At 45.7% G+C, this 13,305-nt stretch overlaps 1 protein-coding gene across 1 annotated transcript in view; it reads left to right on the top strand.

Moving 5' to 3' along the window:
- The first annotated feature begins 4,713 nt into the window (after positions 1–4,713).
- LOC112434264 (echinoderm microtubule-associated protein-like 6) overlaps positions 4,714–13,305 on the top strand; it is a 42,917-nt gene continuing 34,325 nt past the window's right edge. Inside the window, exons 1-4 of the mRNA XM_076891976.1 lie at positions 4,714–4,760; positions 6,422–6,581; positions 12,712–12,810; positions 13,055–13,123. Of these exons, the coding sequence (XP_076748091.1) occupies positions 4,714–4,760; positions 6,422–6,581; positions 12,712–12,810; positions 13,055–13,123 (375 nt within the window). The remainder of the gene's footprint in view (positions 4,761–6,421; positions 6,582–12,711; positions 12,811–13,054; positions 13,124–13,305) is intronic.

The following is a 13,305-nucleotide window of genomic DNA, read 5'->3' on the forward strand; positions in this document are numbered from 1 at the left end:
TCAGCAGGAAGCAGACGCTGATGCTTTTATACTCTTTACACTAAAATCATCGTCGTCACTTATCCCTGTAAACGAAGGCCCAGCCTTCCTCCAACACCTCAGGCTGCATATTTAGAAAAATAAGAGCATTTTAGGGAAATATGCAGCTCTGCTCTCAGGTGGAAAACATGTCGTGTGATTAATTATAAACCCCTCGAATAGCCATAACAGTGACGTCATCATTCGTCAGAGTGATGCGTTATTACAACATATTTACAGTCAACACACGTATGAAACATGTGCCTCAAATTTAGAGTAACGATTTTGGTTTCTTTGGTCGACGTTGTCTGAAGAGATCGTAATGAAAATGTAACAACTTTCACAATCAGACCAAGGACGCCCCGTATGCTCCGAGCCTGTCGGACAGTTTGTTACTGCGTTTATAGAATAATTATGAAGCTGAGCATATGACCACAGCGCTCACGTGAAAATTATAAGGACTCCCGCTCTCATCGTGTCCTCGTCACACACAGGTGAGCCAATCAAACATCACAATACACACTAATGTAAATCCTTTACAGCTGTTGTCCAGCGGTCCCATTTAACTTCAATATTTAATATAAAATGAACTCATAATATTCTCATTAAAAAGAATAAATGAATATTCCGGCACAGGTGAGCCTCCATATCAGAGAGTTGGCTTTCATGAGGGATTCGTTTGTTTTTCTGCAGAACATCTCCGCCTTTCACCCACATCTGTAAACCTCTGGACAGGAAAGAGGCGACCCTGTTTGTTAGTGTAACAGTGAATGAATGACAGTGCGGTCAGGGCCGATGTTTGAGTCGGGGTGTGTGTGTGTCTCTGTGAGAGCAACAAACCAACCAACCCTGCTGTAACGTTTCCTCAGACACACCTTCACGGCCAGGCTTCCTGCAGACAGCAGCCACCCGGCTTCAGTGGGATAGACACAGCACACATATTTTATCCAAGTCAGATTTTTGTAATATTCCATGAAATATATAAAAGGTTTTTAATTTTCCGTAATATGTATGGAAAAGCTCAAATTATTGTAAAAAAGAGCTGTTGCTCACAGAGCCTTTAAAGCATGAATCTGCTCATTAACAGCATTAAATATTTGTGCAGAAAGAAACCATCCGATCGTTCACTCGCAGCTTTTTCTTGTGCCAAACATTTAGACACACGCTCTCTGCAGGTGAATCATTTATTAATCACATTATCGGGGCTGCACACTCAGGCTATGATTAGCAGCAAATCAGTGCAGCTGCTATAAATAACCACAAAGTGCTCGAGTGTGTGGGCTTGTGTTACTCATGTTGTGAGGCCATAAATCTGTTAATGAAGTCACACTGTGAGGACCGAGTCCTCTGAATGTAAGTCGTTAAGTCGATGGAGACGTGTGAGCGAGAGAGTGTGAAAAGAGATGAAGAACACAAGGATGAGATGATAGAAGGATGAGTTATTAGAGAAGAGGAGGAGCATCACTCTGCAGTAGGGCTGCCACGATTAGTCGACTATCAAAATCGTCAACGACTAATTTAATAGTCGACGCGTCGTTTGAAGCTTTGTAAGATCCCAAAAGACGCAGGAATAAGTAGCAGGATTTAAGAGTGTAATAACGGACTGAAACAGAAGATGGCAGCACTGCATGTACAACGATGCCAGCTGCCGTTAAACCCCCGAAGAAGAAGAAGCAGTGTCCCAGAATTCATAGCGCAGCCCAGCTCAGTTTCCAACAATGGCGGCAGCTAGTTAGTTTTAATATTACTCTTATTATTCTTTCTGGGTCACAAAATAAACGTTTGACATATTTTCAGGCGAGAATGTAGCTGTGGAAACCTCAAATATCTGCTCAGTTTATCAGGACACCGCATATTTTCAAAAGCGCTCCGACGTTTTCAGAAACGTCTGTTACCCACTAGCTCGATAGCTAGCCGGGGGCTAGGTCACTAGAGCCGTGAGAACACCGGACTCCCGGCAAATCGTTTTCAAACCCACCGCCGCTACTCAGGTTAAACATGATATATGAGTCACTTAGATAACTTGAAAATGTTATTGTTTGGCTTTTTTTAGTATTTTATTTGTTCCTGAGTAAATCGGTTTGGCTGAGATTAAAGTTATAGTTTTTACACAGCTGAATAAACGTCAAGCAGACAGCTGATCATCAGAAGTGTGAGATGCTCAAGAATTTACTCCGGTGTCCTGTTATATTTTAGATAGCAAGGAGTTTATTAAACTTCACCGAAACAATCTGCAAATTTCATTTAAATTTAATAAACGATCATCTTGTCTTTATTTTTAGTTAGCACAGACCTGAAACACTTAAAGCTGTAAGCTAGTGATAGTTATATAAGAGCAGATGCTGCTGGTGCAATCCGGTTGTTCAGTCTGATGTCACTAGCCGTGTCTGGGCCTAAACTCCGCTGCAGGTCCATATATCAAACGATCACTATGGCATCACTGAGAGTTGAAAAACTGTCTAAAGTCTTTCATCTCTAATAAAATGATCAGCGTTCTGCTCTACCAGGTGTAACAATTGAGTTTAACATCCAGGCATCCATGAAAACGGAATTTATGACATTTAACGGAGTTAGAAGTTAGCAGGGAGTTAGCTCGCTAGCTTCTATCTAAATACAATATAGCATGTCCTGACTGCGGGGCTTTGGAAACAAATTCAAACGTACAGCTCTGTTATCACTTCCAACATAAATGAAGACAGAAAACTAAACAGCAGTGACGTTTGTAGGGTTACTGAAGTTGGGCTAGCTGGTATATAATGATGTGCTACGTGACCGCTAGCGACACAGCTATGTTAGCATAATATAAACAAGCTAACTTTTTTTCCACTTGATAAAAGTTAATGTGAGTGTTCTCGGTGGTCAGGAACAAATGTAATCGCATGGCAGGATGCTGTAAAAGGACCAAACTTCAGCCAGGAGAACAACTGAGATAATCCATCCACAATACGAGGTTAGTCATTCATATACTGCTGCATGGGCTGGGCTGTAGTTACATCCTAAGGTTTTAAAAACTGAGCTTAAATAAATGATTAGCGGTAATAAAAGCCGAGGGAGGTCAACAGGGATCACTGACTGTTTTAGGAGCTTTTTGAGATCAAATAGAAGAAAATACAAAACATTAAACATGTTAACAACACAAAAGCCATATTAAACGCAGACTACTTTAGACCCGGAAGTAGGATTCGTCACGTCATCACTTAACGACCGGATAAGCTGTACATTTTACGTCCAATGGATGATGATCTGATTAGTCGACTATCAAAATAATTGTTTGTGGCAGCCCTACACTGCAGACACAGAAACAAGTCGTCACAAAGCCCAGTTTTAGTTTTAACGATGCTCATCTTTCATTAAGAGTCTGTAGACAAACCTGGAGACAGTCCTGTGAGCCTGTGTGTGTGGTTTTAGGTTCCAGGTCAGAGGTCAGCGTGTGTGTGCTGCTGTTTAACTCAGTCCCAGCGTGCTGCGTGCTAACCATGTTACTTTAACTAAAAACAAGCTGACTGTACCTGTAAGGAACATTAACCCTGGCTTCATTGTTTACATCTGAAGCTTGTGTCACTCTGTGGCTCTGATTGGAGGTTTCACATGACAGTGAAGGATATTCCCCCGTCTGTGAGTGCTGCACATTTATGTGGTGATTTTCTTATTTTTAGACCAGCCTGCTTTTCTCTAATACTTTGTAAATTAGTCATCCGGCCCATAACAGCCTTCTTTGACCTTCTGTTCAGACTCATGGGTGTGAAAGGATGTGAGAGAGAATTCATTTCTACTGAGTAGAAATGAATTCTACTCGCCTCTGTCAGTGCGCCCCAGGGCAGCTGTGGCTACAATGTAGCTTGCTATCGCCAGTGTGTGAATGTGTGTGTGAATGGGTGAATGACTGAATGTAGTGTAAAGCGTTTTGGGGTCCTTAAGGACTAGAAAAGCGCTATACAAATGCAGGCCATTTGACCATTTACCAGTATAAACTCTGTAGCTGTACACACACACACACACGCTCGGTTTTATCAAATGTCAGTGAGATAAAGAGTAGAGTATAAATACGACAAAAAACCAAAGAAGAAGACGTCTGGAAGTTGTCGGGTATCATCCAGTAGAGACGGGTGTTCAGGTGTGTGTGTGTGTGTGTGTGACCTTGGCTCCACAGTTGTCATGCTCAGACCTCAGCTTCCCTGCCCTTGGCAATACGGTTGTTATAGCAACCGCGGCAGCTTGCAGGCTCATTGGCTGGCAGGTTGAGAAGGAACGTCTGAGTGTGTGTGTGTGTGTGTGTGTGTGTGCGTGCGTGCGTGCGTGCGTGCGTGCGTGCGTGCGTGTGTGTGTGTGTGCGTGTGTGTGTGTGTGTGTGTGGAGAGAGATACCATCTCTGAGATCAATGGAGCTTCGTGGCCGACACACCTGTTCTATTTCTGCTTCTATTATTTCATACACGGCTGCTCCGTGTGTCACACACCTCTGCATGCACTGACCTTTCCGAACTACACACACAGACTCACACACACACAGGTCTCAGGTTAAGCTACAGGTACCACAGTGCAGTGAGCGTGCTGGTTGAACATCAGCCCCTGTGAGTAAATCTGTTCGTACTATTATTATTATTGCTGTTCCTCCAGATGCTCATGTTTATCCTCTGAACCAGCACACGGAGACACAATAACATCCTGATTTCATAAAAATGTAAACGCACCAGAAATGGGAGCAGTTTATTTTGACCCATCGACCCCGGGAGCTGAGGCTGGGTAAAAAGGAGCGTCAACAATTAAATGTTCAACTTTTACAAATATTGTCCTCATGTTCAGCTCTATCTTACCATCACAGTTCAAAATAAGCCTTCTTTTTATCAGACTGAAACAAGCCTCCCCTCAGAAATCCAGTTTTCCTCTTACTGACAGCAGGATAAGGACGGTGTTCCCACATTTATCCAGCCATGTTTTCCAGCTCCTGTGGGATCGCGTGCCATCTCCATCCCAGCAGGCTAAAACTGCCCAGCCCGCCTCACTGTGCTGATTGGCTGACAGCAGCAGCAAAATGGATCCATGAGTGTCACACACCGGATCTGAGAGGACGGACAGTTTTGTCCGTCCTCTCAAACAGGAGACAGAAAATAAACTGGTGTCTGTGAGGTCACAGTGAGGAGACTCGGCGAAGGTCACGAAACACGACCTTTACAACAATAACAGAGCATGAGACTGTGTGTGTGTGTGTGTGTGTGCTGATAATGATGCCATTAAAGCAGCAGGTGTATTTATAGCGCTGTCTGCAAAGGAGAACATTGACCCTCTGAACGGGAGACGAAGAACGATCCTCCCGCGCCGATCGGCGCATCGGGCGACAAGAGAACGCCATCGAACTCGGTCCATCGCGGCAGTTGCTGCTTCATCCCATGACAGCTTGGCCGAGCGTGAATCTTCAAGGAACGTACTCCTCCAAGTTATTTTGGGTCTTCCTCGCCGTCTCTTTCCATTCCTCGGGTTCCACAGAACCGCGACACGGGTGGGTCTCGGGTCCGGTAGCCGAAGGATGTGAGCGGCGAATCTGAAACGGCGCTTGGTGACTTGGACGTGGAGCGGCTTCCTCGTTAGTAACGCGATCCCGATATGTGATCTTGAGCAGCCGTCGAAGGCAACGCTGTTGGAAGATGTCGAAATCATTGTTGGGTCTGCGCCTCGCAGGCCTCGCTGGTTCAAAGACTCATCACCCGTGAAGAAAGAAAGACAAACAGCTCAACTTGCTAGCAAGGGGAGCCTGGTCAGATCCTCAGAGCAGCAGTGTGTGTGTGTGCATGTGGGTGTTTTTGTGTGACTTCCTGCTGATCGCAAAGGGTCACCTCCCCTCACCCTGCATATGACTCAACCCCTTTTTAACAGTCTCACCACACAGAAGCACAGGTGAGGCCATAAAGGGCAGGAAGTAAAACATCCTCCCTAAATAAGGACCAGAAGCTTACATGCAGTGTGCTGTTACCCTCGATGTGGGGAACAGAAAAATCTCTAAACATACAGGTTAAAACAAGGTTTACAGATTTAAGCACAACGACAGCATTTAACATTTCACTCTAACATTCATTAAAAAGTTTAATTCTACATGTTTATGATGATTCATCACTTCTACCACTGTGTGACACCAAATCCATCACGTAAAGCTGCGAGTGACGAATCGGTTCCAACATTAAATCTTTAAAATGATGTAAAAACGCTGCCACAGTCTCTGCTGTGATGTTCGTGCGTGTGTTGTAGTTTTAAAGCAGCTCTTTGTTTGCCTGAGTAAAGTTTTGAGTGCTCCTTTACTCCTGCGTATACCTTATAGCCATATGTTCTCTGATTGGTCGTCTGTGTTATTACCTGTCTCCTCCCCTCCGTCCTTTGTCTTTCTAACGTCTCCGCCTCTTTCCTCCCTTCAGCCTGGCGCTGCACCCGGAGCGCTCCCTGGTGGCGACGGGTCAGGTGGGCAAGGATCCGTATGTGTGTGTGTGGGACACCTTCACCGCCCAGACCGTGTCACTGCTGCGTGACGGACACACACACGGCATCGCCTGCCTCGCATTCAGCGCTGATGGACAGGTGACGCGCACACACACACACACACACACACACACACACACACACACACACACACAGTCTAAGACTATGATTTTTAAAGATAAGGCTGGAATCAAATGTAAATTTTCTGGAAACTCTTTAGTTTTCATGTGAATGAATGAGCTGCATTAATAATTAATAATCCACCTTAAATCTACAGCATGCAGTGTAATGTAATCTTCAACACTGAGACCCTGCAGCTGGTGGGATCATTTCTATGTGAAGGATTTTGACAAAGATTTGACATTTATGCTGAACACAAACACATCCAGCATAAAAAGCATGAACGATGAAAGTCCTGCATTATTCTTAATGAGCACCAGGGGGCGACAGCAACAAGATTTCTGCTCCTTTAGAAGTGCGACACTTTGCGTCACACTGAGTAAAACATTAGAAATAAGGACCATCCAGCCCGCGCTCGCTGCACTCTCAGGCTTCGTGACATCTTTGATACCGTCTGTGGTTTTGAGTAAATAAGCCCGTGTGGCCCAGTGGGAATCTGTGGTCCACATAAACGCCGTCATCGGTGCTGTCGACTGATATTATTGCTTAGTAACAGGACTTGAGGCCTGTTTTTTGGGTTTACTGGGACCCAGATTATGACTCTGCCCGTGGGGCCCTCATGATGCTTGATGTGACGATAAGCAGACCTCTGAGGCTGAATGTGTCCTGGCGGCTTTTGTCAGATGAGTTTTGAAATTTCCGCTTTAGAAACGTGACAAAGATTTAGTCGTCCATCAGGGCTGTGGGCAGTAAATTTTTCTGCAGAGATAATGAAGCATTATGAAGTTTATCGGGGTCAGTCAAAGCCCAATAATCAATCTGTGTGTGTGTGTGTGTGTGTCCTGCATCAACCCAAAGGTCATAGAAGAATGACTCGGTGAGAGGAAGGAGGGGCAGGAAAAGGGCAGAGTGAGCTGAGAGGATGATGATAAAAGTAATGACATCATCCATCACTTTGGTTCAGTAACTTACAGTCAAAGGTGGAAAATGAGTGCGGTGCAACCCACCTGTCCTAAACTCACACACAGCATCAACCTCACATCATTTTCTCTACAGCTGCATCGATTTACCGCAGGTCGCTCTGTCAGAGGCGAGCACGCCTGGTCTTCAGACTCTGGCACGATGCACTTTGATTCTTTGGAAGAAGAACGCAGACATCGCGCTAAAGTTCGTGTCAGACCCTTGTGTCCTCACAGGGCTCCTCTCTGTGTCAATCAGCACAGTTATTAATGCTTTGTGTGCGACCCCATCGTGCTGCTGAAACACCTCTGAGGACTCCACAAACATCTGCAGGTGCTCCGTAGTATCGCACACCGACGATGGTAGCAGCTGTGACGTGACGCCTCTGTGGACGGGACTTGTTTTTCCTGCACATCCCACCTGCCTGGTTGGATTTCTGGGAAGTCCAATTGGAAAGCTTCCTCGAACTCTTCATCGTGCTCCTCAAACCCTTTCTGAGAACAGAGCAGAGCTTATTATCAGATGGACATCCTCTGTAATGGCCAGCAGGGGGCGGCTGGCTTCAGTGAGCGCTCTCCTGATCAGTTTATGGTCTCAGTCGCTGCTTTCGAGTCTTTTCAAGTCAACATCATATTAATTTAGGAAATTATCCTCCGGTTTGAGTGAGGCAGGACCAGAGAGCGGGACAGGGTTAAAGGTCAGCCCCAAGTCACGGCTGGTTTCAACACACTGAGAAACAATCAACCTCGTTACCGATGACTTTGTCAGTATTTTAAAGGAGCTCCTGAAAATCAAAACCTGATTCAAATTTGACCGACGGCTGATTAAAGATCGTCTTCTCGGGCGCGTCGGGTCGGAGAAACGTCGAGCGCTCGTTCTGTGACGTGTTTCTGTCATAACCAGCAGTTAATGTTGTAGTAGATCAGAATATGAACAGCCGTCCATCCTGTGGCTGATTGTACGTTTGCAGTCTGAATATTGAGGCACGTGTAGCCTTTAGCAGACATTGTGATTAACACCTCGGTGCACAAGCTCGATTCATGACGTGCTTTGGTCAACAGGAAGAGCAACAGTAGCAGGAGATGGTCTGCTTTAAGGCGTGGCTGATCAGTGCCGTCCTCAGTGTGATGCTTTTATTAAAACAGCGTTATTATTCCTTATACTGTGGAAGATGAGCTCTCTAAACACCGGTGGGTTTTTCCTCTCGTCTCCGTGACGTGCAGTTTTAATAAAGATGCCTTTCACTCATTGCAGTCGCATATCTCCTGCTCCAGTGCTGGATGTTCACAGCCAATCAGAAGAACATTGTCTTAGAGAGGGGAGGAGTTACAACTGCTGCACTGAGGCTCATGAGATAAAGAAGGATTACTTTGAACTGTGAATCATGCAAAGCTGCTGAAGGACATCAGCTGACTCTGAAACCTGAAAATGGGTCAAGATCAAGTCCAGGTTCAGATTTCTGGCTTTTGTAAATGTGAATATTAAAGCGCGTTGCTCCTGAAGCATTGGTTGCTTTCTGCGATCACATGTAGACTCGTACGTGTAGTGACGTTCGTGTCCTCGTGCTTCCCGGACTTTTTTTAGTCCGATCAGATTCCCAGGAGCTGTAATCCAGGAAGCAGACGCTCCATTTGTTCTGCCATTGACTGTCTCGTTCTGCTCCTGACCTAAATGTAGTACGGGATGTGCACGCACATCTCTCTGCATGTTTGATTTCACTCATCTGTGTGTGTGTGTGTGTGCGTGTGTGTGTGTGTGTGTGTGTGTGTGTGCAGCCTGAGCAAATAGTTCCCTCTCAGCCACCTGGAGTGCTGGAGTTGCTTTTATACGCCTCCTTTTCCCTCCCGCTGACTCCACCGTGACTCATTTAGCAAACAAACCTGGTGGAGTCGCTCTGAGTTTACCGGCAGCGCCGCGTCTGACGGCAGCGCCACAGACGCCAAACTCGGTGTCGTGTCAACACGTTAGAATAACTTCTAACGAATGCTTCCCCCAGTCCCTGCAGGTCCCTCCCGTCGTGTCAGCCTGCGGCTGGGAAAATGAAACGCGTCACAAACCAACATATGAAATAACCCTGGGTGTGAGTGGGCGGCGTGCGCGGTAAATAAACTGTTTCTCAGCAACTGATGCTGAAATAAGAAAATCAATAGAGCTGTAAAGAGCGAAATCATAAATAACAGCAGCTTAGAGTCAGACCCGCCTTCACTCACAGAGAACATGATGATGGTGCTGACGGGTTTATCAGCTCTGTTCACGTGCAGCTCAGCTTACAAAATACCCGAATACCTGAAGGTGGGCGTGGACCCGGAGCTGAGGACCATCTTCATCGACCATCTCAGACGTGCTCTCGCTGTCCTCTTTCTGCCGTTTGGTGGCGTTTCTGTGCGTTAGGGAGCGTCAACATGAAAACACCTTAACCATCATCCTCCAGCTCTCCTGTGCTCCACAGCTCCGTAGCCACCCGCCATCGTTATCTGTCGACGGCCCAACATCGCTTCACTAATGATGAGATTTCCATCCAAACGTCCTTCAGTCTGAAGACGGTTCGTCATCTTTGGAATTTAAACATATAGAAATGAAAGCAGTGTTGTCTGCAGGGCGGAGCCACACTGTGGGGGGGCCTAACTTTAACTTCCAGGTGTTTTACAGGAAGTGAGGCGTTCCTTTCAAAGCGATTGTGAAAGAAGAACTAATCATTTGATTTGGGTCGAGCATTAAAAGAGAGAGCGGTAAAGGTCGGCTGAATAATACAGCACCCATCGTGCACGTCAACATATTTATTATAAGATAAGGACTCGTGCACGCCACGATGTGGCTGACGAGTGTTTACGATGTACGATGAGACAATCTTCTTCTGCAAAATCACCTTTAAATTCAAACGACTTCTAATTCCTGACGGTGGGATTATTTCCTCCTGATTCTCGTGTATTTACAGGAAAACACTGTAAGTTAAATAAAATGAAATTCCATTAACCTCTTAAGCCCCAAACCTACCTGACCTTTTGCCCCCGTATCAGGGGCGTTGGGGCTTAAGCGGTTAATTAGGAATTCTGCTCTTAGTCCTGTTAATAAGTGTTAGCAGTGACCTGGCCTGGTCCTTGCTGTCAGCTCCTGACGGACTCAGTGAAGACACTAAAAACCTGTTTTTTACTTTGGTTTTGATTTGTGATTCTAACCGTGGAGCCTGGAAAAGCTGAAGTCTTTGTGAGCGTCACAGCAGGACGACTCTGGAAGGTCTGATGCTGAAAACACATCAAACGTTTGCTGGAAAACCAGATCTGAAGGTGTCGTTGAGGTCAGACGGTGATGAAACTGCCAATAAGCTGCACTGGTTCTGGTTTCTGTGGACGTGAGTGATATTAATGAAAACGCTGTCGCTGCTGCTGAGCTGTGAGGCGACTCTGTGAATGCTGAGCCAGCAGTTTCTGCCCCTGGCACTGACTTTGGATGACTGAACATCTCAGGCTAAATCAAAATAAACACACAATCAATAAAATAATCATAACTCCAGCTTAATAATAAATCAAGTGTGCAGGCTGTGGCTGATTTATTGAGGACTGCTGTGAAGCTGAATCCTTTATGATCTGCTGAGTCTTTGATCACTGAAGGAGCGCAGACGTCTGTTTGCGCAGCAGCTCGACGCTCCTTTCAGGTATTCTTCCCGTTAACCTTTCAATTCAATTCAATTCAATTTTATTCATATAGCGCCAAATCACAACAAAAGTCGCCTCAAGGCGCTTCATAGATACAGAGGAAACCCCAACAATCATATGACCCCCTGTGAGCAGCACTTTGGCGACAGTGGGAAGGAAAAACTCCCTTTTAACAGGAAGAAACCTCCGGCAGAACCAGGCTCAGGGAGGGGCGGGGCCATCTGCTGTGATTGGTTGGGGTGAGAGAAGGAAGACAGGATAAAGACATGCTGTGGAAGAGAGACAGAGATTAATAACAGATATGATTCAGTGCAGAGAGGTCTGTTAATACATAGTGAGTGAGGAAGGTGACTGGAAAGGAAAAACTCAATGCATCATGGGAATCCCCGGCAGCCTACGTCTATTGCAGCATAACTAAGGGAGGATTCAGGGTCACCTGGTCCAGCCCTAACTATATGCTTTAGCAAAAAGGAAAGTTTGAAGCCTAATCTTAAAAGTAGAGATCGTGTCTGTCTCCTGAATCCAAACTGGAAGCTGGTTCCACAGAAGAGGGGCCTGAAAACTGAAGGCTCTGCCTCCCATTCTACTTTTAAATACTCTAGGAACAACAAGTAGGCCTGCAGAGCGAGAGCGAAGTGCTCTAATAGGCTGATATGGTACTACAAGGTCATTAAGATAAGATGGGGCCTGATTATTTAAGACCTTGTATGTGAGGAGCAGGATTTTGAATTCTGGATTTAACAGGAAGCCAAAACAGGAGAAATCTGCTCTCTCTTTCTAGTCCCTGTCAGGACTCTTGCTGCAGCATTTTGGATCAGCTGAAGGCTTTTCAGGGAGTTTTTAGGACTTCCTGATAATAATGAATTACAGTCGTCCAGCCTGGAAGTAATAAATGCATGAACTAGTTTTTCAGCGTCACTCTGAGACAGGATATTTCTAATTTTAGAGATGTTGCGCAAATGGAAGAAAGCAGTCTGATATATTTGTTTAATATGTGCGTTGAAGGACATGTCCTGGTCAAACATGACTCCAAGGTTCCTCACAGTGTTACTGGAGGACAAGGTAATGCCATCCAGAGTAAGAATCTGCTTAGATACCATATTTCTAAGATTTTCAGGGCCGAGTACAATAACCTCAGTTTTATCTGAATTAAGAAGCAGAAAGTTAGCGGCCATCCAGGTCTTTATGCCTTTAAGACATTCCTGCAGTTTGACCTCAGCCTTTCCAAGCAAACCTTTGAAAACGCTTTAAAGGTTTGGTCGTTAGAAATAAACTTGAGTTCATCTGAAATGTTGCAGAGTTGCTATATTTACACTTACAAACACGTCACATGAGCGTCAGGCTAATCGAGCAGGGAGCCCCGCCCTCTGTCAGCTTGGATTAAGCTTTTGCACGTATGAAGCAGATGAGCTGTCAGATTTCTGCACGTTCAGCCTCTTTTTTAAATTGTTTGTAGACATTTTGGATGCGTAACCGTCCTCGTCTCTCCTCCGCAGCGGCTGGCCTCGGTCGGCCTGGACGCCAAGAACACGGTGTGTATCTGGGAGTGGAAGAGAGGGAAGATCCTGGCCACGGCCACGGGACACTCGGACAGGGTGAGAGCGTGCACCAATCAGCTTCCTCTGCAGTTAAGCCTCGCCGCTTGCCGCCGTCTGGCAAAGCCTCTGGGCGGTGCCGTCTGAGCGGGACAGAAAATCAGCGTGAAGCACCACACACCAATCAGATCTCAATAAAAAATCTTTTACAGAGTTTGAAAGTGTTTCCTTCTCATCGTACTTCCACTGTGCATGCACGCGTTTTCACATAAACCCGATAACGGACGTTTCTTCTGTTCTCCAGATCTTTGACATCTGCTGGGATCCGTTTCAGCAAAGCCGCCTGGTGAGCTGCGGCGTGAAGCACATCAAGGTAACGCAGAAATCGTCGTTTTGTGCTCGTCTCCAGAAATGTGGTATAACTTTAACCTTTCACATGCTCACTGTGGTGGTCTGAGCTGAATTTGTTGGGACATCTTGTGCTGACACAGTAAAACATGCTGTGCTTCATAAATTAGAGTCAGAAAGAAGGAAACGGGAGGGCTTGTTTTAGGG

This window comes from Maylandia zebra, linkage group LG13, assembly GCF_041146795.1.
Source record: "Maylandia zebra isolate NMK-2024a linkage group LG13, Mzebra_GT3a, whole genome shotgun sequence".
NCBI classification, from domain to species: Eukaryota; Metazoa; Chordata; class Actinopteri; order Cichliformes; family Cichlidae; genus Maylandia; species Maylandia zebra.